Source organism: Salvia splendens, chromosome 19, assembly GCF_004379255.2.
Source record: "Salvia splendens isolate huo1 chromosome 19, SspV2, whole genome shotgun sequence".
Classification (NCBI taxonomy): Eukaryota; Viridiplantae; Streptophyta; class Magnoliopsida; order Lamiales; family Lamiaceae; genus Salvia; species Salvia splendens.
Window position 1 is genome coordinate 25,703,272 of NC_056050.1, and position 27,221 is coordinate 25,730,492.

Sequence of the window (27,221 nt, forward strand, 5' to 3'; positions counted from 1 at the left end):
GTATTTTATTAGTGGTTGGAAGAGAGTTTTTTATATCTTTCAATTAGAATTATTACATGTTTTATTTTATTTAAAAATTTCGATTGGGGATCACGATCACTTACATTATAGGAGTAGTAGTTTTTTTATATATAATTTCAAATTTAATTGCTATTTCATATAATAATCATATGTCGTATTTTGTTAGTTTTTATATGATACTACATTTTACCAAAAAAAGGATTAATGTAATAAAAGTTGTTTTTAGATTATCATATTATTATTATTATTATTATTAACTATTTCTATAATTTAATATAATATATAATATTCATATAATTAATGTGTCAATCTAACGAAATAAATCAAGATCTATATGAATACTATAATTAAATTAACAAAAGAAAAGATTCAAAATATTATCTTGATTTATTTTATGATTGCACATTAATTGTATAAATGAATCAATTTTATCATTGCATGTATCATGTATGAACAGTTAATGGAATATTTATATTATGTGTATATATGTAGTGTTTATATATGGAATATGCAAAAACTTTTCCTATAATAAATAGTGTGAGGTTATATTTGGAGTGTTTCTATAGTTTATTTATCTAGTTGGAATTGGGGCAATATATATTTTCACATGTTAAAAATGTATGGCTGTGACATATTAAATAAAATTGTCACCTTAGTATTCCTCGAGTAGACTCGGAGCAGGGAGTAGTAAATGGGATTGATTGACTAGGACTAATTTAATAGGCTGTAGAAAATGGGATTGATTGACTAGGACTAAGATGTAGAAATGACAAAAGTTGGAATTGAATCAATATAATAAATTCCCAACTTCCCATGTAACGGTGACTGGCAACCATTTCTGACTCTCTAGAATGAACCTGACTTTTAAATGGACATCGTTTCCTGTCTTGTTTCTTCCTATATTTCCTTTTCAAGAAAAAAGGAAGCAGGAGCATTCTTGTTGTTCAGTAAACAATGACCCTCAACACTTTCTACAGTAAAATTTAACATAACTTACCATACAAATTCAAACAAAATACTACAAAGATTCAGAAGTTGAATAGGATGATGCTGCACTAGGGGCTGAATTTAGGTAGGGCTTAGGTGGAACCTCCAATGACCCAACTTTGCCTTCCAACATCTCTACCACCCTTGTCATCGACGGTCGGTCCTTAGGGTTTGTCTGAATGCACCACAGCCCAACAATGATCAAATTTCTCTTCACGTGTTGGCTTTCATCTTCTTCGTCCAATGCTCCAGCAAGATCACCATCTCTTTCAGCATTCATCTCAATCTGCTTGTAGAGATAAGTTGGGAAATATATTTCACTCGTACAATCTACATCTCTTCGATCAACGGTTGTAGTCCTTCCTCCAACCATTTCCAAAACCAGCATCCCATAACTGTACACATCAGACTTGTAAGAGACGTCTCCGAAGTTTCTTGAAAACACTTCAGGAGCAATATATCCTATTGTCCCTCTTGCCACTATCATGGAGACTATGCTCGATCTATTCGGACACATTTTAGCAAGCCCAAAATCTGAAATTCTTGGATTCATGTCCTCATCCAGAAGTATGTTTTGAGGCTTGATGTCCAAATGCAAAATCCTCGTATTACAGCCCTGATGCAAGTACTCCAACCCTCGAGCTATCCCAAGAGCGATCCCAAACAATTTATCCCATCCCAACACAGATTCTTGATACGAGGATGCATTGTCGCCAATGAACTTTTCAAGAGAACCATTTGGCATGAAGTCATAAATGAGAGCTCTTTTTGAACCTTCAAAACAGAACCCCAACAACGCGACAATATTAACGTGGGAGGTTCTGCTAATACTGGCGACCTCATTCATGAAACTTTCCCCATCTCCATTTAGTTCATTCAAGACTTTCACCGCCACAGGACGACCATCGGGAAATTGACCTTTATAAACACTGCCAAATCCTCCTTTTCCTAAATTTTCTCTAAATGAACTTGTCATTTTCTTGATGTAGGAGTATTTGTATCTCATTGGTGCAGGATTCCCATTGTTCTTCAGAAAGAGTTCGATGCCCCCTTCACGACCTTGTTTTGACTTTGTACGCTTCCTCCGAATGATAACGAATACGATTATCAAAGACAATGTAAGAGAGGCTATGATAACACCACCTGTTCTTATTGAAGTAAAAAAAATGTTTTTTTATGAATCTCAGAAGAATGTAATAATTGAAAACAGTATGATGATCCTTGATCACATTCAAGTTCAAGTATTAGGGTTAGGGAAATACCGAAATAGAGTAGATATTTTTTGTACTGATTGTCATAATTAGTAGAATATTGAAATAGGAGGATGACTGAAGATGATAATGTAGTTAGCATAGCATTGGTTACATACCAATAAAAGTGATCTTTCTACGTCTCGTATGTCCTGCAAACAAATTCAACATTAGCCATCATACTTTAGGTGAAACAACCAAAAAAATTGATCTTTTCTATGATACTGATAAACCTAGCTAATACAAAGAAAGTAAGAGATTGCTGCTTTCCACCATGAAAAGTATATGAGAATCGATAGGATATAGTGAAATAAGTATTTGGTTTGATTATGTTAGAGAAAAGAGGCGTATGGAGATGGATACTGAACTCAAATGGAATGGATTATTCAATAGATATTGATAAAAATTCCTTTTACGAGGCCTATCCTCTATTTTAACGTTTACTACTTTCCATATTTCGAAATTGATCTAATATTGGTGGACGGCCCAAAATGGTAAAACTAGTGTATTTTTTATGGACGGAGTTAGTATTTTGTTTGGCCTGGGCCAAAATTAGCGGATATTCTAGGCTGCTTTTTGGTTGGTATGGGCTGAAATTACTTTGTAGGGCTTCATAGAATTGAGAGGCCTATCTGAAATATGCACTTAGCCCAATTTTTCGTTTGAGTTGGGCCGTTTCTTTTTAGGCCCAATAGATTTTTGGGGTTGGCCACTAATAATTTGACAGCTCTATAGTAATAATTTGGTCATCAATCACTTAATCTTACACATTTATGTGGAGTCGGACATAATTAAAAAAAAATCAACACTCACATCAAATGTGAACCCCTACTCCAAATGAAATTTGGGGTAGAGCTAACGCATTGTGAGCTCAATTGTAACTCCAAAATCCAAATTTAATCTCTCATGGGCTAGAGATAAGATCAGTTGACCCACCCAATCTAACCTAGATCCGCCATTGAAAACACAATCAAATATATGTATATGTTTATATTAAATTACTAAACTACACATAAAAGCTCATATATGTGATGATCGAGTTCTGCATTAAAACTCATGACATTTAGTGCCAAGTCCTGGTGGTGTTTAACAAGGATAACAAAACCTATAAAGAAAAATATTGGCTGTTAACAAATAAAATAGTTACCTTCTTCTCTGCATTTGAATTTATTCAAATTGTCACTAACGCACTGCCCTCCTCGACCATAGCAATCATAGCATTCTTGAGAAACATCCCACTTCAAGGTAAACTCAGCACTCAACTCATCAAATAGATCGTGAGTAACTCGGTTCGATTTCGTTGGTAACTTAACCATCAAACACGTGGCAGGAATACTACTATTGGTTGGAACATACTGCCCTGGGTTTCTATAATAGACTGTTGGGGGGCCTTGACACCTAGCATAGTGGTAGTGGTTTTGTATATAATCTTGGACATTTGGATCAATAGTTGAATTCCAGCATGTGAAAAATGTGATATTAGGGGAAAAAGTGAATGAAACAAAGGGGGATTGAGATAGGGAAAGATTTTGGAAAAAGTTACAACTCTTGTCATTCAAGCTCTTTTGGCGGGAACCGTCCAAAATTGTGAGCTCGTTCGTCGATAAATTGTTGCCGACAAAGTTGTACTCTCCTTGCTCGAGCCCGAACTTTTCGTGGCTCAGGCGAAGCTGGGGTGATCCGGAATCACATCCGTCAACCAAAAATAACCCGCAATTGCTACTTGTGGTGAAAGGGAATTTCAAGAGGCCTAGATTCCCACATGAGAAAGATTTTGGACATTTGGAATCAATTTTGGGAAGGAAGAGATTGCATGAGAGTAAGAAAAGCAAAATCTTGGTTTTAGTTTTTGCCATGGATAGATTAATTACACTCTAGAAAAGGCTACTAAGCTATAAATAAAGGAATTAAGAAAGTGAGAGGATATACCATTTTGTACTCTAATTGACTTGGAAATTAATGTGTTAGTGGAAGACCATCGATTATATTGGGCACTAGTAAGGAATAGTATTGGACGAAACTGAGACTGACCTAGTCAACTTTGGTTGTGCTCATAGATATCTATATCTAAACCAATCACAATTCAGAAACTATATATATTCTCCAATAACTTTTGTTACTAAGACTTTTTTAATAGCTAGAAACTGTTAGGAAATAGACATAAATAATCACGAACATAAACCAAATAAATTCATTTATTGTTTATCTAATTTGATGTATCTATCAAACCATGAATTTCAGCGTATAATCCTAGTTACAATAGAAATTGGGTTCAATGCAATATCAATATGTATTTATGTAGTAGTTTGGTAGAGATGCATTGCAGAGATTTCACTCTATAATTTATCGATATAATTTACAATAAAAAGAGATATATATAGGCAAAAACAGCAAATCATAATCCTAGTAATAACAGGAATCAGGTCGGGTCTAAAATTTCTTAAACGTAACGGTTCGAATACATTCCTCAGCTTTTCATATAATAATGTATATATATATTCATGGATATATAAATTCTTCGAAAAGGATGAAGTTCCACTAATGCTACATTTTTCATATAACTTGCCATATTCAAGCAAAATATTAGATAGATTCAAAAGTTGGATAGGATGGTACTGATATTGGTGGTGAGTAAAGGTAAGGTTTAGGTGGAACCTCCAATGATCCAAGCTTCCCTTCCAACATTTCTACCACCCTCGTCATCGATGGTCGGTCCTTGGGTTTTGTCTGAATGCACCACAACCCAACAATGATCATGTTTCTCTTCAAGGTTTGGCTTTCAGCTTCTTCATTCACTGCTCTTTCTGCATTGACCTCAACTTCCTTGTAGAGATAATTTGGGAAGTACATTTCACATCTAATATCTACATCTCTTGGATCAATGGTCTTCTTTCCTCCAGCCATTTCCAAAACCAACATTCCGTAACTATACACATCAGACTTGTAAGAGACTTCTCCGAAGTTTCTCGAACACACTTCAGGGGCAATGTACCCTATTGTACCTCTTGCCCCCATCATAGAGACTATGCTTGATCTGTTTGGACACAAGTTAGCAAGCCCAATATCTGAAATCCTTGGATTCATGTCCTTATCGAGAAGAATGTTCTGAGGCTTGATGTCCAAATGCAGAATCCGCGTATTGCAACCTTGGTGCAAGTATTCAAGCCCTCGAGCTATCCCAAGAGCGATCTCAAACACTTTATCCCATCCCAACCCAGAATCTTGCGACGAGGAAGCATTGGTGCCAATGAACTTTTCAAGAGAACCATTCGGCATGAAGTCATAAATGAGAGCTCTTTTCGAACCTTCAAAACAAAACCCCAACAACGTGACAATATTAACGTGGGAAGTTCTGCTAATACTAGCGACCTCGTTCATGAAATCTTCCCCGTTTCTGTTTGAATCGTTCAAGACTTTGACTGCTACAAGACGACTATCGGGAAACTGTCCTTTGTAAACATTGCCAAACCCTCCTTTCCCCAACTTTTTATTGAATGAGTTCGTCATTTTCTTGATGCTGGAGTATTTGTATCTAACCGGTGCAAGATTTCCGTTGCTTTTCATAAAGCGTTCGATGTCTTTTTCTTGCGCTTGTTTCGCCTTTGCATGCTTCCTCTGGATGAAAACATATACAGCTATCACACAGGATGTCAGAGTGGCCATAGGACCACCTGTCAAGCAAAAAAACTTGGTTACTTTTAAAGAATTTAGAAGAATGTAACTGAAAAAGTATGCTGACCACATTCAAGCATAAAGTAAACAGAACAGGGTAGAAGAAACTGATACAGGTTTCCTCAGTTATTACTATGAATTATTGGAGAGATCTTAGCAAAGTATTGATGATGGGAACATACCTATGAAAAAGAATATACTGTATCTGATCTTTTTTCCTACAAAGAAAATCAACATTATTATTCTATAAATTCTCCATTTCCAATAAAAAAGAACATATACTCTATTAAAGATGAAAGATGACAAGAAATGAATGTAGTTAAACGGAGTTGCACATTAGTTTGATATTGTTTTTGAGTAACTACCAAAAAACCTCAAACTAATTAGAGTTAGACAACACTTATATATATATTGCTTCCAACTCCCCTTATTCATCCAATGTGGGATGAGTTTGTAACCAAACAAAAATGAAGGTAGACTTGAACTTAAACACAACTAAACGTACTTAAAAGATGTATGAAGTCAATAAAATATTCCCTCCGTCCCTGAAAGTTTGTCACATTTTTTCATTTTCGACCGTCCCACAAAATTTGTCTCATTTCACTTCTTACCATTTTTGGTAGTGGACCCCGTATTCCACTAACGCATTCCCGCTAACATTTTATTATATGAAATTAATATATAAAAGTAGGACTCACTTGGTCCGCAGCTCCTAGAACGCGGCCGGTCACGGCAGAAACACATAAAACGGTAAGAACTCTCATCAAAGCCGCAGCGGCCGCCGCTCTCTTGGCAAGCACTACAATCACTCGCCGCCGTCCAATTCATCACAAACCCCCTCCGCAAAACCGCCGCAACATCCACCACTTCATCTCCTCTCTCATCCTCGTTCAACTCCGCACGTACGGCCACGCTCTCCTCACACGTGCCAGCCGCTCTCCCCAAATTTCCATTGCCGCCGTACATAGCCAACCTGTATATTAGCGCGGTGCTGGGCACAAAGTTGCTGTCGTACGGCCATGACTCGCCAAAGTTGATGGCAGCTTATGATTCGTTGCCGGGACACGATGCATTGTTGAAGTCATTGCTGAAGTCATGACAGGCAAGCTGGTACCTCAGCAGCTCGTCCGTCACGTTTTTGCAGCCGGAAAACACAAGGAAATCTTCGCCGCCGACGTAATTAAGTATGCCGGCGGGGAGAGTCGTGTTTTGGCTTAATATTTCAGAGCAATTCGATGATGGCAGCGCTGCGGCGTCAACCACGCAGATAGATTGGTTGTGGTAGAAGATGTCTTCGATTACATACTCGTTTTCCGAGAGGCGGAGAAGTGGAAATCCGGTGCTACTGCAGTTGATCGCGAAGCCTGGGAAGCCGCAGTAGGATTGTTGTCTTTGTTGAGATGGAAGGAAAAATGGGAAGCTTTATGTTGGGACCGTTGCGGCAATTTGCCGGCGCACAGGCTTCGTATCGGTATTCTGCGGCGTCGCATATTTTCGAGGAGATGATGATGATGAGAGATAAGTGCGGAAAGAGAGAGTGTGGAGGTTCATGTCTAAATTCTTGAGGAATAAGATGAAGAGAAGCTTTAGTTATGTGACTGTTGTTTTTTTAGTTTAGTAAGTTGGGATGGGATTTTTTTTTCATGGCCATGTTAAATTTGGAATGGAATCTATGGTGTGATTGGGTAATTGACTTGGTCTTGGAGATATGAACCAGGGATTGCATTTTTTGTACTTGCGTCACAATAGTCATATGTCAAGTAGTATGAATTTTCTACCAACAAACATGGTTTTTCCATTTTTCCTTATTTTGTTAGATATGATGCTTATTGTGTTGTTTTGGTGCAATTCCAAGAAGAGGTTCAAAGGAGTGGTAGAGATCAAAAGACAAATCCCTATAATCTTGATTAATGATGAGCTTATTCTTTCCAAGTCTTTTATTCAAATATTGATCTTTCTTCTAATATGCTAGTGCTACTTATAGTAATGGTTTTTTGTGATGGAGACTGCGATTGACTGAGTATACTAAAGTCCACATATGGAGTGATGCATATCGGTGAAGGGCAATTCAACGTATAAACCTTTGCAAGTGTTGGAGTTTTGGCATTTCGATTCAATGTAGGGCCATAGTTTGATTAGTTTCAATAAAATCATTGTTGGAAAATTTTGTGCCTTTTTAGGCAATGTTAGAAATTGTTGTGATTTTAAGGTATAAATACTCTTAAACAGTGTTAGAAATTTATGTGTCGAACTACATAGAAACAGTTTGGATGGACAACTCTAAAAGGAGTCTAAAAAGATTGAAAACGAAGATAGTGAGAAAACAAAATAAAATAAAAGCAATAAGACTCTAGAGTCTAGATTAACTTATATAGCAAATAAAATTGGTCCCTATAATCATGAACTTTGGCCAAATTTTGATATTTCCCACGAACTTTTAAATTGGTCTAAAGTTGATGATTTTAGAGACCAATATCCCAATAAATTTCCGATCCATTCTTGGACAATCTCCATTAGTTTACCCAAGATGGAGTACTAATTAAAACAATTGGGTAAGGCTCGAGCCCAATCTTTAACAGCCCACCAATAGAAGCCGTCGGGCTGGCCCAGTAGTTGTCCGTTTATCCATTCAATTCGGTTTTACTATTCTCAATTAGGATCGTTTCTCATTGTTTAGCTTTCTGCAACTTCTTGGGCAAAGGCTTCTGGCATCAAGGTATCTTATCCTGCTTTTAATATATTGGGGAATTAATCTGGGTTTTTGTTTGAGCTGTCTCTGTTATTTACAGTGATTGTCTATTTTGTTTAGATTTTCTATTACTTCTCTCTAATTTTGTTAATTGATGAATTGCTACTAAAATCAACTAGAATTCGTGCGAAATAAAATCTGCTCTTGCCCACAATACATATGAATTTTGCATTCCACCTGTTCGACGAAAGTCCCAATTGATAAAAAAAACTGATCTTTTCAATGATACTGATCATTCTAACTTATATTACCTCGATCCTTAAAAAATAGAAACTCTTTAAAGCATTGTTAGTGGAGATTGTGCATTAAAGGAAAAAAGTTTCCTAAAATCAGAAAATTTTGAATTTTAAGGGTCAGACAAAAATGGAAATAGGGGCGGTTATAGTATAAAAAACAAAGAGATTGCTCTTTCCACCATGAAAAGTATATGAGAATCGATAAGATACAGTGAAATTTTTGTATTTTATTGAACTAAAATGGTTAACTTTTGTATTTTATTGAACTCAGATGGAATGGATTATGCAATAGATACTGATACACAATCCTTTTGCGAGGCCAATCTCTACGAGGCCCTACGGTAAATTACCATCCTTAAACTGAACACAAAATTCAACTTCCCTCTCAAGCCTAAAGGGATTATTTATAGGGCTATCAAAATGACAATGAAGTAAAGATAATATTTAATGATGGACTGATAGACTTCTAACATTTAAACATATACTTCTATAATTCTACAGTAATAATTAAAAATAGAGTTTTAGACTTCTGAAATTCTAGCTCTCCACCTCTTGATGGTATTAATTTAATCATCTTGAGTTTAGTTTTACCAATTCATCAAGTGGTGGCTCATAGATAACAATTGACTTGGAATGTATTTGTGCATAAGACTTGATGTTAAACACGCCCCAACTTAGTTATTGGTTTATCGATTTACTAAAGCAATGTTATTTTTGAAGTGGTCGGCCATAATCAAGATCTGCAAGAGTCTCCTAATCCACAAATAGAATTTTCTTAGAATGCTAGTACATGATAACATTAGTACTACTGAATCACAACGTAAGAAGTTGCTTTGTGTGTTGGCCAAATAGTAGAGTGGTTAATGCCTAAGGCTATCGCAGTTCTGAATCACGGCCATCAACTGTGACTCTGTGATCAATCTGCAGGCCGGATCATTAACTTTTGTTAATGAGATCTTTATGATCTAACCACGCAAGCTGTTTATTGATTCTGAGATTGAATTATAACAGGTAGCAATGAGCATAACAGAATACCTGTTTTTTTGCAGTAGAACTGGTTCCGGTTGTCTGCATGACACTGGCCCCCTCCCCGGTAGCATCGATCACAATCTTCCAACACACGCCACTCTAAACTGAAACTAGACGTCAGCATCTCCGACAGTTGAGTCGTGTTCACATCAGACTTCACAGGCAACTGAGTCAAGGAACATTCTCCAGGAATTGCCCCATCACGACTCTCAGCTGCCGGAATTTTGTCGTACAGCCATCATTTTCTTAAACTTTATGCCGAAAAGTTTCGCATCAACTATATATGATGGAACGGAGGGAGTACATGTACAAGAGCACAATCGAATGGAATATATGTATATATTTATATTAAATTGCTAAACTACACATAGAGCTCGTATATGTAATTATATTATACTAATAGTTATATTTAAATTCGTAATTATACATATTTTTATAATAATTGTGTGAGATACATTCATTAAACATAAGGATTCAGTAATCAAGTAATATAAACATGTAAAATAAGAGCAGAAGGATTCCCAAATGATTGCATGTTCATGAGAGAAACAAAAACTACTTCCTCCGTCCATAATCAAATGTCTTGTTTTTCTATCTTGAATAGTTCACCTAAATCAATTATCTTCTATTTTTTTAGTAATTTTCACTTATTTATATAGTAGATCTCATTTTCTTTAATAATATTTTAACTACTTTTTCCTATCTTTCTCATATTTTACTGCAACTGCATTAAAGATCGTGTTGTCTACTTGCAAGTGTTGGTAGTAGAACAAAGATGAATAAACTATATAAAAAAAATGGGCTAACACGACTAAATTGATTACACTGTAGAATGGCTACTAAGCTATAAATAAAGGAATTAAGAAAGTGGGAGAATAAACCATTTTGTACTCTAATTGACTTGGAAATCAATGTGTTATAGGAAGACCATCGATAGTATTGGGCAGATAATTATCTAAATCTAAACCAATCAAAAATCAGAAACTGTATATTCCATGGACTTTTCTCTCACTAAACTTTTCCACAAGCTATAAAATGTTAGGAAATCGATATAAGTAATCATGAACATGAAATACACAGATGAAATTTTAGTCAATTCCATGCAATATGTATTTTGGTGACCATATCAAGCCAGAAATTTCACTATTTAATTTTTGAATAATAATTTATAATAACATGAGATATATGTAGGCAAAAACAACAATCCAAAATCCTAGTAACAATAGAAATAAGATTCGATGCAATATGTATTTACATAGTTTGGCAATAGAAATAAGATTCGATGCAATATGTATTTACATAGTTTGGCTGAGATGTTAAGGCCAAAGATTTCACTGTATAAAATTTACAATAAGAAGAGATATATAGGCAAAAAATCAGTGATAGACTAAGATTGATTACATTGTATTAATTCCTAGAATAGATTGATTACAGAATTATTGTAATTGCCGTAGATAGGGAGGAGACTTCCCTATAAATTGTGGGGCTGTAAATCCTTAATCAATCAAGCAATACAAACATCTTCTACTCCCAATTCCTTTCGCCAATATGCAAATCATTTCCTCTCTCGATTACCATCTTTGAGAGGTGCAGTCCGTGGTGAGGGAGGAGTGGACGGCTGAGGTGTTCGACCTGGAGCTCATGCGGTACAGGGATATCGAGGAGGAGATGGTGGGGCTGCTGCAGATCGCGAGGGCTGTTACGGACTCAATTCCCACATCGGTCGTGAGAACAACTGATGTGGGGTATATAGACTAAATGAGCTCTCTCTCCTAACAGGCTAGTCTTTTGGGATGAGTTATCTCGTTTGGTCTGTATTGATGGGTGGTTGTGGTGGCCGATGTTAGATTTGTTGGTTTCTTTTCTTTAGATTAAGTTTTGTAGGAGTATATCAGAGTACTTGTTTTGAGTAGGGTTAGTTGTAATATGCCTTGCAATCCAAATTTATTTCGTACTAGTATAATTGATCATCTTAATTTTTTGTTCCAAGTTTGTCTAGCTACTATTTTTTAAAATTGGAATTTAAGAAAGTAGTGTTTACTCAATTAAGTGGATGACGATTAAATAAAAGAGAGAAATAAAATAAATAAGTCAATGGAGAATAAAAACATAGTACTAATATGTTTACGAATAATAGTTATAAGCTTTTTGGGCTTATTAATTATAATGGGCCACATCTTCCATACATGGGCTTATTTAAAATATAGTGATAAGCTTTTTGGGCTTATTTTTAGTACTTGTTCCTTTGCATATATGGGCTTAGAAGACTCTGATTAAGCAGATCATAGACTAACTATCCAATTTATTCTTAATTCTTATTGTAAATAGTACTACTCCATATGTAACATGTAAAAATTGTAATATTGCTAATAAAATATTAGTACAAATGGAGGACAACAATCCATGTTGCATCCTGATATGTTTGAAAAATAATAGTAAAATCAATCACATAAATTCCCACTAAAGAATTACAAAATTTTGATGACAATCAATATAGATATTTACATATTTAATTTTGGTGCGCTAAACCAGACCTCATTTCGAACAGAAATAAAAGAGAAAAAATAACAAATATGGAAATTCTGATCATAGACTATATCACATGGTATATTGACCAGCAAATTAAATTATAAAGTGGTGCATGACTTTATTTAGATGGAATATATATATGATCTCCTAGTGGATTTCCTCATAAGTCTTTTCATCTCATCTTTGGTAAAAAAGTTGACATAATTTGGGGTACCATTTACAAATTATAGGATTTCCACACAAGTCTTTTCATCTCATCTTTGGTAAAATGTTGACATAATTTTGGTGTACCATTTACAAATGATCATTTGTGTTTGTCTGAAAACATGAAAAGATGTTAAAGTTGATGCAATTATGTCCATGCATTTCTTCTATCAACATAATTTGACCTCTCACCCTACACAATAGCTGCCAATTTGTGTACATTATTGACTCATAAAAAGTAGAAATAATGTTCTAACACAATGAAAACAATATATCCATATATTTATGATGATGAAGCACGATTTAGTTGATAAAACGCTTTTAAGGGTCCGAAAACCGCTGAAATCATAAGATAAATGAGAACCTATTATTGATGCTTAGCTAATAAAAACATCTTCATTGTCTTTAATATTGAAAATTGCATGTGTAGTTGGTGGGTCAATTTCGGAGGCACTATTGCTTAAAGTTACTCATCATGTAATAACCTAACTCCCTTATTTGATAAGAACTAAAAGCCTAAAACTAATTATTTTAATGATTTATGTTTAAAATTGAGAAATGGTGCTAATTTTCAATTTTGAGCACTAAAAATAACATTTTAAATTGAAGAATGTGGGCTAATATAATACTTGGACAGTGGAATTCAGACTTGGGGCACTCACAAAAATCATTATATTGTTTTTGTCTCTGGCACTATAAGTGGAGTGTTCCAAAATTATAAACATAAATTGAGAGAGTCTTGTGCGAGACAGTCTAGCGTGTTAAAATTTACTAAAAAGTTAAGATTTCAGAATAGAATCCAAATACTAACAAAATTTAGTAATTACATATGACCTTGCTAAAGCTGAATAGTCGATTTTAGTGTATCGTGGTTGGTGATTATCTTTAACCATAATCCTAACGTAATACATTAAGGTGGTGTTCGGTTGCCAAGATAAAATAATACCAAGATATAATTCAGGATTGAGTTGTGAGATTATTTTAGTCATAGGGGGTTAGCTATGACTAATTATCCTATGATTATCCATCTAGGATTGAGTTGTAGGTTTGAATCTCATGAACCAAACACAATACAAATTTAATCTTGAATACAATCTTGCAAACCGAACATCCCTAAGGATACGTTAGATAGCTATATTATGTAAAGCTACAAGTAATATTTATCTTAATTTTATTTTTATGAAGATGGACATGTTTTGAAGTACTTAACCCTGGACAGAACACCCAATCAAGATAATCAAATTACTCCAAGACTCCCAATTTTGGTGAATAATGAATAATTGATGAGATTTTTTTTGTCCAATTATAATTTAAATCTAAACACAAAATGCTATATAAAAAAATAACAAATCAATGTGTACTAAATTAAAAAGAAGAGTATAGTTGTAATAGTTGTAACTTGTAACAAACATGGATGTTAGAATAGTTGAAAGTGTTTTCAACTCATGCATGGGTCGCACCAGATTGTTCTCCCAATTAATATACTTTAAAATATTTTATTTTAATCTAATATTTATAATTTCCAACATACATCATCAAATGATAATTTTTGGAACAATAAATCATATATACGTGTACTAATACAAAACTAGCACGGCACATGTACATGTGTTGTATTAGCATATGTTTAAAATGGTTATATTAGAGAGACATAACAATTTTATTTGATATAGATATACAATAAATATTGAAAATTGATTTGTTGGCCTTATAAATATAATTATATAAATATTAGTAATGATTAGTAGTAGTATTATGTAATCTTTGTCATTACACCTCAAAAATCCTAAACCTAATCTCCAAATAAATACACTTAATTAAACTATGCAAGAACCTTTTACTTTTAACTTAGGCTTTAAAAATAATTTAAAATAGGGTGAATTGTAGAGTCTAGAAGCCTGGAAGTGACTCAATGCTTCATACATGAACCTAAAGGCTAATAAATTATTGTGTGATGCATTATTCTTCAATCAATAATTTTTTTAATAGATTTGTTGGATTCCTTTCGGTAATTTAAACACTAGAGCGTGGATCATACTAGTATTAGTGTGGTAAATACTTTGTACTTGCCCATATTTAGGTAAGAATTTAGGACTTTTTTGGTGGAGAACTTATCCAAATTTAAGGGTATTTTATATGAACAATTGAGGTTTACAATGAAAATAAAAAAATATTAATGTGTAGTCCATGGCCGCATTCTGAAAAATTGAGGATTTGTAGATCAACGCACTTTATAAGATTTAATGGAAAAGTCTACCAACACTTTGTCATTAACAAGTGATACACATCATTACAGCTTAGACAAATGGTTCTATTACAATTAATTTTGAGTACCCTTTTTTGTCTTATAGCAATATCTAAGAAAATTAATGTCGGTAAATGATTATCAATAGAAATCTCTAGATTAATTGCATGTAAAATTACGAAGTTTTGTCAAGTTTTAATTTGTCTCGAATTTTTTAAAATCTGAATAATAAATTATGGAGTTTCAATTACGTACCTCACAATATGATTTTGTTTAATAAATGCAATACTTGAGTTGACACACATATAAGACATGTAGTATATATTAATGTGATGACATGGACAACTAAATGATATCATTTCAGCAGCCTAGTAAATTTTTAAAAAAATTGAAACAAAACAAATTTGGTCAAATAAATCAATTGATGCATTTTGAAACTTTGTAATTTGTCATTCAAATTTTGAAAGATATGGAACAAATTAGAAATATCCATTCTTAGAGCATCTCCAGTGGTCGGCAAGCCAGCGGCTCGCCGATTTTTGGCGCTCGCCGAACAGCTCGCTTACTATTGCAGCCGGCGAGCGCCAAATCGGCGAGAATTTCGGCGAGGCTACGCCGATTCCCGGGCGCTCGCAGATCGGCTCGCCGCTATTGCAGCCTCCCGATCGGTGAGGAACCGGCGAGCGAATTTTTTTTTTAATTTTCGAAACACTATATATACGCGATTTGCACGACATTTTCATTCGCACCACTTGTTTTAACGTACAAAGCGGGGTACCTCACGATGAAGCCGGCCGCCTCCAGGCACATGCCGACATGCACCAAGTGGATGCTCATATTCGACTCCAAAAGGATTTAATTGAAGAGTTGTGGACGCGGAAGATTGCACGACGATAGGTTTTTTTTATTATGTAATTTTGTTAAATTATGTAATTTTTTTTATTATGTAATTTTGTTAAATTATGTACCTTTTTTTAATTTAAATAAAATTATCGAATTTTCCCGTATATGTGGCATGAATTTAATTCCGTATTTTGTGTGATTGTTAATTATTTATTTTTAGTGCTGATGATGTGGCAAGGCTGTGGTTGGGCTATTGCTTGTCCAGTTGCTTGTCCAGTTACTTGTCCAGCTAATATGGCATGAGGAATTTAGTGCTGCTGATGTGGCATGGCTGGGCTATTGCTTGCCTGCCGACCACTGTGGATGCTCTAAGAGTGTATGTATATTATGAGTGTATGTATATTTATTTTTGTAGGCAATTATCCCCTTTACTTTTCTACTATAATTATGAGTGTATGTATATTTATTTTTCTTGTTTTGATGATTAGAGCTTTGAGTATATTTAAAAATTAAGGGCTATTTAGTTTTTTTTATCCCCAAACATGTGTTTTTTCGTTTTTTTTATAGGAGTAGTTGACAAACAGAATTTGTATGATCTACTGTGAATAAGTCTCATTATTTTGCAACAAGCGATAAAACTAATCAAACACATTATTTTGTATGATCTTCAAAAATGATTTTTTGTCACTACCTTTTCTATCAAAGTTTCCAATGTCAGTTATGTTAAAGAAATACAGATAAATATCCGAATCATATATAACCTCAAGCATCTTAGACTTAATTAGGTAACAATTTTAAAATTATAGTATACATTATTAAATCAAAAGTTGTACCACGTCTAATGGGACAGGAAATTTTTTTATATTACAAATATTCTAAAGTATTCAAAGGAATATCATAAAACAAGATCAGAGATTTCATACTAGAAGACATCAAGTTCTGTTTTGCTTACTCCCTTTTTGCTTTTATTATAAATAAACACAATCCTGTGTTGGTAGATTATGCTGATTTTCAACACATTTAATTATAAATCACACGTCACTTTACAAGTCCAAATGCATGACATATGCGTAAAATATAATTAATAATTCCACAAATTAAGGGGACGAATCATCCAAAACAACGTATATTCGAATGTGACTGGTCTAAATAAAACATAGTAATCTTTCCTACAGAATTAAATATGAAATAATTCATTTCTACTGTAGAAATGATTTGAGTAGATGAGTTGTGAATATTGTCTGTCAAAGTAGATAAAAATCAGTACTTAATTTTAGAATAATATCATTCTATTAGTATTGATCCGTAAAATGTTGGGATCATGTTTAGAGTCGGGTATTTTGAATTTTTGAATATTGAGTATCGAGTGTATCCGAATGCCGGCATAATACACAAACAATTGCTATTGCCAAAGAGAATGTATTTAAGCAAATAATGTTGCCGTCTACGTATAGGTTGTGTTCGGTTTCCTAGATAAAATAATATCAAGATACAATCTAGGATTGAGCCGTGAGATTATTTTAGTCATAGGAGATTAGCTATGACTAATTATCACATAATTATCCATCTATGATTGAATTGTGGGATTGAATCTCATGAACCAAACACACTACAAATTTAATCGATGATACAATCTTGCAAAACCGAACACCTCATAATTAAGTTAATGGCCATTTAGCTAGGAGTGAAAAAAATAGCAAAATGTAAAATAATGCAAAAGTCATTTTAACGATCAACACACCTTCCGTCAACAAAGAATGCAACAAAGAGGCAAAAGCAACACCACCCCAAAAGCCAAGAACTATCCCAGCCGTAAGCAAAAGATGGCAAAAGAGGCGAGATGAAATTCACCTTTATAACATTTGGCAAGTGGTATTGATTCTTCGATAATTTCAGACCATCTTCTAGCTTTGACCAGCTCGTCACACATTTTCCTGGTAAGAAAGGAAAGTTCGGACACCACCTTTTAATCCATGAGTCGAGTCTCCACAGAATAAGTCTTCTTTCAACATCTTAATTTATTTCAAAATTTTGGAAAACCACCTCGTTTCTAATCCACCATATAGATCACGAAATCAGATAGAAAAAATGAATGTCCATATCTTCTTGTTAAATTTGTCAAAAGATGCATCCATCCAAGTGAGAAAGCACAAAATCGCAACTTCCATGAATTCAAGAATTAAAATCACAACTTTCATACAATGAAAATGAAAGAATCGCAACTCACTCATCGCACACAATCAGCCATTGGCCCTCACGTGCCATGCATCACCGCGGCTCACATCACTTCCGCTGACGTGTCCCACTACCGCCACGTCACCATCCCTTGAATATCCATCGCCACGTGTCCAACTACTGATTGCCTCCCCCTTTATCCATTTAAATTGATCCCACGCTTCTCTAATTTTATCTTCAGGTAAAATGAAAAATTATTACTAAAAAAGAGAATTTCTATAGAGAGAGAAAAAACTTAACGAAGCTGTGAGAAAATTCCTAAATAAAAGGGAGTTTGTTTTTTCCCTCTTGCTGTATGAATAGATGGCGACACCGGAGATACAGAACGGCGGCGTTTCGGTGATGGCGGCCGCGCCGGTGGATCAGACCGGCCGGACGGCGGCCACGCTGAGGCTGTCGTCTCCGATCAGGATCTTCCTGTTTTTCCACAAGGCGATTCGAGCAGAGCTGGACGGCCTTCACCGGACTGCCCTGGCTTTGGCGACTAATGGAAGCGGCGGAGACATCAAGCAATTGATGAAGAAGTGTCATTTCTTAAGGTCAATTTACAAGCACCATTGCAATGCCGAGGACGAGGTATGTGCTGAATTTATTTTTTCCGTTTGGATGTTTGCTGCGTCTCCGAATTGGATGATTATTTGGTTGATTTTAGTTGATCGTGTTGTGCATTTGGTTGGTATGAGTATAACTCAGCTGTATAAAGCGTTTCGGATGAAAATATCTAGAATTTAGGTACCTGCCTATTTTTTGTTTAATTTTATTCTTGTTGCATAGTGTGCTTTTATTTAGTGTTACTTGTTTACGTTTTAGTGGATTAATTAATAGGTCTAGTTTCTGATTTGGCGAAATGAAGAACTTACGGCTAAGTGTTGTTAAATTTAGAAAAAAATACTAAATCTCTGGAATTTTGAATCACAGGCAGCTAAACCTGTATCTGCTCTTCTTCGTCAAGCTTTTAACTGTGATTGCTGATTTCGATTCTAAGAAACTTTGTTGCTTAAATGCAAGTTGGAGAAGTATCTGCTGGCACAAAATTGTGAACATGCCTCTTTAGAGTGGTGCAATATGCTTGTTGAAGTTTCACATGGTTTCATTATGTGCCACTATATCTCATGGCTAAGGAAAATAAGTTGATTAACTATGTTTCTTCCGGAAACTGTGGTATTGATATGGACTTAAAGGCGGAAGTAAAACAAGAACTGAAATTCAATATAAAAGAAGAACAATCCTCCAAAGAGGCCAAAATAATCCTCCGAAGAGGCCTACGGTTGATACCGTCCTAATACACTTTATTTTCCGAGATATCTAGTTCTTCTAAAGAGGAGCTATTTATAAGGATCAACCTGTAGATAAACAAAGAAACAAATCCTCAACATTTAAAGTAACCTTTCAACAATCTCCATAATAATGAAAATAATCTCAAGAGATAATGGAGATCATTAGCTTGATCTCTATCAATTGTAATCTTCAACAATCTCCATAATAATGAAAATAATCTCAAGAGATAATGGAGATCATTAGCTTGATCTCTATCAATTGCCTCGCTGTCAAAACAGCCTTGCCCACAAGGCTGGAGTTGAAACATAAACACATTGCTTTGATCGGTGGAGGCTCGTACTCGTGCTTTCGAAGAGAATCCAGATTGCCAAACAATAGAGAACGACCAACAACATTAATGCATTGCTTGGATATCCTTGTTGTTGGGCTTGCAAGTAGCCATTCATACTCAAGATGTTTGGTTGTCGTACGCCTACAACTAGCTTCACTGAATGCACATGTGGAATTGGGAGAGGAAAACATGAGTGAAGAGAGATGGCCTGCCCCAACTGGACGTACAGTGAGGGGTGGAGAGAGTGCAAGCAATTTTTGATTGTGAAATGGATGGTGAAAGTGCAAAATTAGGTTGGGTGATGGGCTACTTATGGAGATGCTGATTTGCAGGAATGGATGGTGCATCCAAACGTGGGAGAGTCACGGGTTGCTGGACTGGTTGTATCTTCTGCACAAGGGGGCTGGTTGGGGGCGGATTAGGTGCAAGAGGAAGTAGGGGCGGCGGTGGCTCAGTGTTGAAGTTGTGGGACTTGGTATTGTTGGTGTGAGATAAAGGTTGATCATCTAAAGTGAATGTGATTTGTTGCCTGCGCTACCGAATGAAGCCACGAGACTGCAGATTCTGCAAGAACGGTGCCAAGGCATCATTGATACAGTTAGAGATCCGGGCTTCGAATGTGCTCATTTGCACTTTGATGTTCACGACCGCCTTCTCCAATCTGCCAAGACGTTCTTCAGTGCTCTGAGTGTTCACCATGATGCGATCCACGTTCACCGCACCAAATTGATATGGAGTTAAAGGCGGAAGTAAAACAATAACTGAAATTCAATATAAAAGAAGAACAATCCTCCAAAGAGGCCAAGATAATCCTCCGAAGAGGCCTACGGTTGATACCGTCCTAATACACTTTATTTTCCGAGATATCTAGTTCTTCTAAAGATGAGCTATTTATAAGGATCAACCTGTAGATAAACAAAGAAACAAATCCTCAACATTTAAAGTAACCTTTCAACAATCTCCATAATAATGAAAATAATCTCAAGAGATAATGGAGATCATTAGCTTGATCTCTATCAATTGTAATCTTCAACAATCTCCATAATAATGAAAATAATCTCAAGAGATAATGGAGATCATTAGCTTGATCTCTATCAGGTATCGGACATATTCGGTAAATCAATGTTTAGTTTCTGTGTAGCTTCGTCAATAGTAGTTGCAATGATCAAAGATTGGTTATTGATATTCTCCTTGATTGCTCATACAACTGTTTGGAGTATGCAACCTAACGACTAAAAAGTCTTTCATATATTAATGACAGGTTATATTTCCTGCCCTTGACATCCGCGTGAAGAATGTGGCACGGACTTATTCTCTCGAACATGAGGGTGAAAGTGTGCTTTTTGATCAGTTGTTTACATTGTTAGGGAATGATATGGAAAATGAGGAAAGCTACAAAAGAGAGTTGGCATCTTGTACAGGAGCACTTCAAACATCAATTAGTCAGCACATGTCTAAGGAAGAGGAGCAGGTTCAGTTTTGGTCATTCTTCTTTTTCTTTCTTCCCCAGCCCCTTTTCCTTGTCTGACGACGACAGAAAATCATGCTTATCACAAAGAAATATACAGATAATATTAGATAGTAAAAAATATATCCATATGGCTGCACATCGTTGCCTTTGGTGCTTTGCTGGATCAGCAATAACTCAATTGCATTACTGCTGCATGTCAGGTGTAAGTTGTCCATCCCATTTGTGATTTGTCGAATGGAGCTAGATCTCCAGTTATCGTTTTATACTTAAGATAGGCTACGCTTCTTCACAGAATCTGCTTATCCTAAGCTACTTTTCTGCGTGCAATAAAAATGAGAAATGGAATTCAGCTAGGTTGTTACTGCCATATTATATACACCAGGCCAATATTAAGATATTTATTACTTGGCCAGAACCATTTCATCCAGGACTACAAATGATATACTTAAGAGTAGAAAAAGATGCCTTTGTACTTCTGATATGCCTGGGATTAAAATTCAGGCAATGCTTTCATCATCTTAACCTGATGCATTACAGAGTTGTTTTCCATTTGGCAGGTATTCCCCTTACTTAGTGAAAAGTTCTCATTTGAGGAGCAGGCATCATTAGTTTGGCAGTTCTTGTGTAGCATTCCTGTAAATATGATGGCAGAATTTCTGCCATGGCTTTCGTCATCCATTTCTCCAGATGAAAGGCTGGATATGCGTAAATGCTTGCACAGAATAATTCCAGATGAAAGACTGCTTCAACAGGTTAGATAGTTTGGTTAGAAACACAGAGAGAAATGACTTTCTAGTCTTTGTTTCCTGACTTCTCTTTATGCCATTGAAGATTATTTTTAATTGGATGGATGGGGTAAGTGTTTGCAACAAGCGTAAACGTTCTGAGGATGATCCCAGGCTCTCCAGTAGCTCTCATGCATCCCCTTTGACTGAAAAAAGAGATCTTCTGCCATCTGACTGTAGTGTTATAAGGTCTTCGCAATACCATCCAGTGGATGATATATTGCATTGGCATAAAGCTATCCAGAAGGAATTGATTGATATCGCTGAAGCAGCTCGATGTATAAAGTTCACTGGAGATTTTTCTGATCTATCTGCCTTCAACAGAAGGCTTCAATTTATAGCTGAAGTCTGTATTTTCCACAGGTACTATATTCCCTCTCATTTAGACTAGATTTATGCAGTCCAAATGCTTTTTTGGGTACTTCCCTGGACATTGTTCCTTTACTGAATGGCGGGTTAAATTTATTTGCATTTACTGCAGCATTGCTGAGGACAAAGTTATATTCCCTGCTGTAGAATTATCATTTGTCGAGGAGCATGCAGCAGAAGAAAGTGAATTTGAAAAATTTCGATGCTTAATAGAAAGTATTGAAAGTGCTGGAGCTAACTCATGTGTTGAATTTTATTCTGAACTATGCTCCCAAGCTGATCACATAATGGAGATGATAAAGAAGCATTTTCTGAATGAGGAAAAACTGGTATGTGATTTATGCTCAGTTGTTTCTGTTTTATATTTCTTCATGTACTTGTATACATTGGCACAAAGGTCATTTATCTTATCAAGAAAGAGTGCTAATCATAAATTCTATAAGTGTGCATAAGATGCATTGATGAAGAGGCTGGCTATCATCCATAAAAGACTGGTTTCATACATTCAAATGTTAATGATACTTCATTTCAGTGCTTTTAGATGTCTCAATGAGTTAGATTGCAGGTACTTCCACTTGCAAGGAAGAATTTCAGCCGTGAACGACAGCGCAAACTTCTTTACCAGAGCTTATGTGTGATGCCGCTCAGGTTGATTGAGTCTGTCTTACCATGGTTGGTTGGTTCATTGAGTGAAGAGGAAGCTCGATGCTTTCTTTGTAACATGCACATGGCAGGTACAACTTGAAGTCCCTCTTCTGAACACTTTGAACTTTTCATCAGTTTATTTCATTTTCCAACACTTGATGCTTTTTATTTCTTCTAAGCAAATGATGTTATTGTGCAGCTCCAGCATCTGACACTGCTTTAGTTACATTGTTTACTGGCTGGGCATGCAAGGGTTATCCTAGGGAAATCTGTTTGTCTTCTAGTGCAATTGGTTGTTATCTTGCCAAGGAGACTGGAGAAACACAAGAGCATTCTAGCAGATCTTGTCGTAACTGTGCCTGTGCAAGTTCTTCCACTACAACCTGTGGCCAAACATGTGAGAAGTCAATTGATCAGGCAAACTTAGTTTGTTCAGTTGAAAATAATATTTGCACTGTTTCAAAGACAGAATCTCCAAAAGCTTCTAATCAGTCTTGTTGTGTTCCTGGCCTAGGAGTGAATAGCAATAGTCTAGGAATGAGTTCTCTAGCCACAGTGAAATTTCTACGCTCATTATCTTTTGGGCCAAGTGCTCCTTCTCTCAACTACAGTCTTTTTAACTGGGAAACGGATAATAGTTCCAGTATAAAAGGCCATTCAAGGCCAATTGATAATATTTTTAAATTTCACAAAGCAATCCGGAAAGATTTGGAATATCTAGATATTGAATCTGGAAAACTAGGTGATTGTGATGAAACTTTCCTGAGACAGTTTACTGGTAGATTCCGTCTTCTATGGGGTTTGTATAGAGCACATAGTAATGCAGAGGATGAGATTGTCTTTCCTGCCTTGGAATCAAAGGAAACTCTTCACAATGTTAGTCATTCTTACACGTTGGACCACAAACAGGAAGAAGAATTGTTTGAGGATATCTCATCTGCACTGGCAGAGCTCTCCCAACTTCATGGGAATTTGAGAGCAAAAGCTGCTAGTGGCAATTTGAGTGAAAGTTTATTGGGTTCTTTGAGTAGTATTGATCATTTAAAAAAGTACAATGAGCTGGCTACAAAGATTCAGGGCATGTGCAAATCCATTAAAGTAACATTAGATCATCATGTCCGGCGTGAAGAGGTTGAGCTTTGGCCATTGTTTGACCGGCATTTTTCTGTTGAGGAACAAGATAAGCTTGTTGGTCGCATTATTGGAACAACAGGAGCTGAGGTGCTTCAATCAATGCTGCCTTGGGTAACATCTGCTCTTACACAGGAAGAGCAAAACAAAATGGTGAACACATGGAAGAATGCAACTAAGAACACTATGTTCAGTGAATGGCTTGATGAATGGTGGGGAGGGACCCTTGCAGCATCGTCACAGGCATCCACATCAGAAAATAACATCTCCCAAGGTACCTCTGGAAATTACTCAGTTACTGTTTTAATTTTACGTACTAAGTTAATGATTGTATTTGTTTGCTTCATCTTCTTTTTTTTGTCTTTTAGTTGGGGGGTGGGAGGATTGGGATCTTCACTCTGGTCTTTTCACCCTTACAGAAAGGAGGAATACTATTAAGCAACAATGCTTGTGGTTTATGATTGTGTTTGCTACTAGGAGTATGTCACCAATTTTCTTGGATGATACTTTATTAAAGTATTGTGTGCACTTTTTTTCAGAAATTGATACCCATGAATCTGTGGACCAAAGTGATCATACATTTAAGCCTGGGTGGAAAGATATTTTCCGGATGAACCAAAATGAGCTTGAATCAGAGATGCATAAAGTCTCCCATGATCCAACCCTGGATCCAAGAAGAAAAGCGTATCTCCTTCAAAACCTTATCACCAGGTGCCGCCACCTAACTAGTATCTCAATGTTTTGGTTTTTTGTTGGAAGTTTTATCATTTTGGTTGGTTAACTTAGGCCATCAACTTACTTAGATCACTGTAACTTTTCATTTAGTAAATGGATAGCTTATCAGCAGAAGTTCTCACAATCAACAACAAGTGAAGTTGATGATGATAAAGATTTACTTGGACGAACCCCATCATATCGTGATCCTGAGAAACAAATCTTCGGATGTGAGCATTACAAAAGAAACTGTAAGCTGCGTGCTGCTTGTTGCGGAAAGCTCATTGCATGCAGGTTCTGCCATGATGAAGTGAGCGACCATTCAATGGATAGGTACCTCCTAAAAAACAGACTAGATTGTTTATACATTGTGTTTCTACTCTTAAAGGTAATTCTTAGCATTTAATATATCTGCAGGAAGGCAACATCAGAGATGTTGTGTATGAATTGCTTACAAATTCAGCCGGTTGGACCAGTTTGCATGACACCTTCTTGTAACGGGCTTTCAATGGCAAAGTACTATTGCAGCAGCTGCAAGTTCTTCGATGATGAACGGTGAGCTTTGATTAGTTTTAGTTTCCTTCTTGTAGTCTGTTATTTAATATATTCTAGTTTCTACATGCTAGTTGGAATTCAAAGGATCATATCAGTCCATTAAATGTGGATAGGGTTTGTTTACAATTGTCTCCACTTCTCCAGTTGGATGATAAATGAAAAATCTATTTGTAACTTTGTAATGATATAACAACTTGCTTCGGTGAGTTAACGAGTTTTGCTGGTTTTTGCTTTTCAGGGATGTCTATCATTGTCCATCCTGCAATTTGTGCCGTGTTGGAAAAGGTCTTGGTATAGATTTTTTCCATTGCATGACATGCAATTGTTGCCTTGGGATGCAACTAAAGGACCACAAATGCAGAGAGAAGGGTCTTGAAAGCAACTGCCCGATATGCTGCGACTTTTTGTTCACATCAAGCACGGCTGTCAGGGCTCTTCCATGTGGTCATTACATGCATTCTGCTTGTTTCCAGGTATGTTCCTTGATATAGTTTCCTGGTTTCGATTTCTCTCTTCGACAAACAATTAGAGCCTCTACTCATCACTCTCTCTCATTCACACCAGGCGTATGCTTGTACACACTACAGCTGTCCTATCTGCAGCAAGTCGATGGGAGACATGTCGGTGAGGACAAACTTTTCATATTTAAAGCAGTTATTTGCTTACATTATGTGTGAAATTGAGTTTAGACCGATTATATTATATTGCATGTATGACCAATCACCCACAAAATGCACCAAACTTTTCTGTGCTCACATAGTCACATTACATACACATGTTAATGGTTTATTTAGAGATTGATGGCTGTGACTATATAGTATCCTGTGTCTTTTGAGAAAGTTGCATAGTCGTGCAGTAATAAGTCCAAAACACACCACCACCTGTCTGCTTCGGGTCAATGTTTCAAGCTATGTTAGACCACTCACCTGATGTCGATGTAGAACTGTATGCGTTCGTGCCATGTGTTTTCTTTTTCTTTCTTTTATACATATGGAACTGAGACAGGGAATATGCAGACTTTGGTACGGACAATATGTATGTGAGGTATGCTTGGTTTTCTATTTACTAAGAAGCCTCTCCCACCAGGTTTACTTTGGAATGCTCGACGCTTTAATGGCCTTGGAGGTGCTCCCCGAAGAATATAGAGATGGGTGTCAGGTGAGTCTCTCTCTCTCTCTCTCTCTCTCTACATGATCTTTTGCACGATGTATCCGAGACACGAGTGTTTGATCTGCAGGACATCTTGTGCAACGACTGCGATAGGAAAGGAACCGCACCGTTTCATTGGCTGTATCACAAGTGTGGCTTCTGTGGTTCGTATAATACAAGAGTAATCAAGGTTGATAGGGATAATTGTTCTACTTAACTAGAGAAGGAATTTTCTATTCTTCCCAGAAATCATTTTGTGTATATTAATGGTTGGTTGTACCACGTGGGCTATACACATCATGTAAATGGACTCCAATGATTTTGAACAAAATTTTGTTTCTTTTTTTTTCATTTTTCTTATGTATCTCTTCTTTCCCATATATACGTGTAATAGATAAAATCTTACTACTTCCCTTTGTCAAGAGCACTTTGCTTGGTTGATATGAACATGATTGGAATAATAAAATGGATAAAGATCCAGTTCAATTTCCTACTGAAAGACATGAACTATATAAGCATTATACTTATAGTGAGTATATTTGTGTGTTTGTATTTATAGTGCAATGTCAAAATAGGAACTTTTCAAATTTAGTCTGTCAAAAGTTCCTATTTTTAAGAAACCAAGGGATTATTAGTTTGTTGCATATGTAGAATAAAAGTGGAAGTTATCTGAGTTCTTTCATCAATGAAACAAATACTGTACTAGAATAAGTATTCAATATGTGGAACAAAGTTTACTATTCATTCAAAAAAATTATCTCTTTAAGAAATTATAATTTAAAATGCTAACTGT

At 35.9% G+C, this 27,221-nt stretch overlaps 2 protein-coding genes and 2 long non-coding RNA genes across 4 annotated transcripts; 2 read left to right on the top strand and 2 right to left on the bottom strand.

Annotated features, from left to right (window-relative positions):
- Positions 1-782: 782 nt before the first annotated feature.
- Positions 783-7,485, bottom strand: LOC121779236 (LEAF RUST 10 DISEASE-RESISTANCE LOCUS RECEPTOR-LIKE PROTEIN KINASE-like 2.4). Its single transcript, XM_042176554.1, has 6 exons — positions 6,629-7,485; positions 6,113-6,148; positions 4,875-5,929; positions 3,406-4,132; positions 2,378-2,410; positions 783-2,151 (listed from the first exon to the last, which is right to left on the bottom strand). The coding sequence occupies exons 1-6, from the start codon at positions 6,894-6,896 to the stop codon at positions 1,040-1,042; spliced, it is 3,231 nt and encodes a 1,076-aa protein (XP_042032488.1). The 5' UTR covers positions 6,897-7,485; the 3' UTR covers positions 783-1,039.
- Positions 7,486-8,595: 1,110 nt separating this feature from the next.
- LOC121778493 lies at positions 8,596-10,386 on the top strand. Its single transcript, XR_006045677.1, has 3 exons — positions 8,596-8,646; positions 9,187-9,256; positions 9,965-10,386. It is a non-coding gene; the product is annotated as an uncharacterized LOC121778493 (long non-coding RNA).
- A 7,081-nt stretch (positions 10,387-17,467) lies between these two features.
- LOC121779742 lies at positions 17,468-18,109 on the bottom strand. The gene is made up of 2 exons (XR_006045927.1): positions 17,993-18,109; positions 17,468-17,699 (listed from the first exon to the last, which is right to left on the bottom strand). It is a non-coding gene; the product is annotated as an uncharacterized LOC121779742 (long non-coding RNA).
- Positions 18,110-18,194: 85 nt separating this feature from the next.
- LOC121779740 (zinc finger protein BRUTUS-like) lies at positions 18,195-26,836 on the top strand. Its single transcript, XM_042177135.1, has 14 exons — positions 18,195-18,576; positions 20,871-21,080; positions 21,638-21,832; positions 21,912-22,228; positions 22,347-22,563; positions 22,800-22,968; positions 23,079-24,284; positions 24,550-24,721; positions 24,836-25,057; positions 25,142-25,279; positions 25,518-25,752; positions 25,844-25,903; positions 26,366-26,437; positions 26,517-26,836. The coding sequence occupies exons 1-14, from the start codon at positions 18,304-18,306 to the stop codon at positions 26,643-26,645; spliced, it is 3,615 nt and encodes a 1,204-aa protein (XP_042033069.1). The 5' UTR covers positions 18,195-18,303; the 3' UTR covers positions 26,646-26,836.
- The last annotated feature ends 385 nt before the right edge of the window (positions 26,837-27,221 follow it).

Excerpts from the sequence above, each read along its gene's own strand:
- LOC121779236 (XM_042176554.1), bottom strand. The coding sequence starts at position 6,896 with ATGTACGGCGGCAATGGAAATTTGGGGAGAGCGGCTGGCACGTGTGAG. Across the intron at positions 5,930-6,112 it reads CAGTATATTCTTTTTCATAG|GTGGTCCTATGGCCACTCTG; the intron begins GTATGTTCCCAT and ends TTTGCTTGACAG. Across the intron at positions 2,152-2,377 it reads TAGAAAGATCACTTTTATTG|GTGGTGTTATCATAGCCTCT; the intron begins GTATGTAACCAA and ends CAATAAGAACAG.
- LOC121779740 (XM_042177135.1), top strand. The coding sequence starts at position 18,304 with ATGGCGACACCGGAGATACAGAACGGCGGCGTTTCGGTGATGGCGGCC. Across the intron at positions 24,285-24,549 it reads AGAAAATAACATCTCCCAAG|AAATTGATACCCATGAATCT; the intron begins GTACCTCTGGAA and ends ACTTTTTTTCAG. Across the intron at positions 25,058-25,141 it reads AGCGACCATTCAATGGATAG|GAAGGCAACATCAGAGATGT; the intron begins GTACCTCCTAAA and ends ATATATCTGCAG.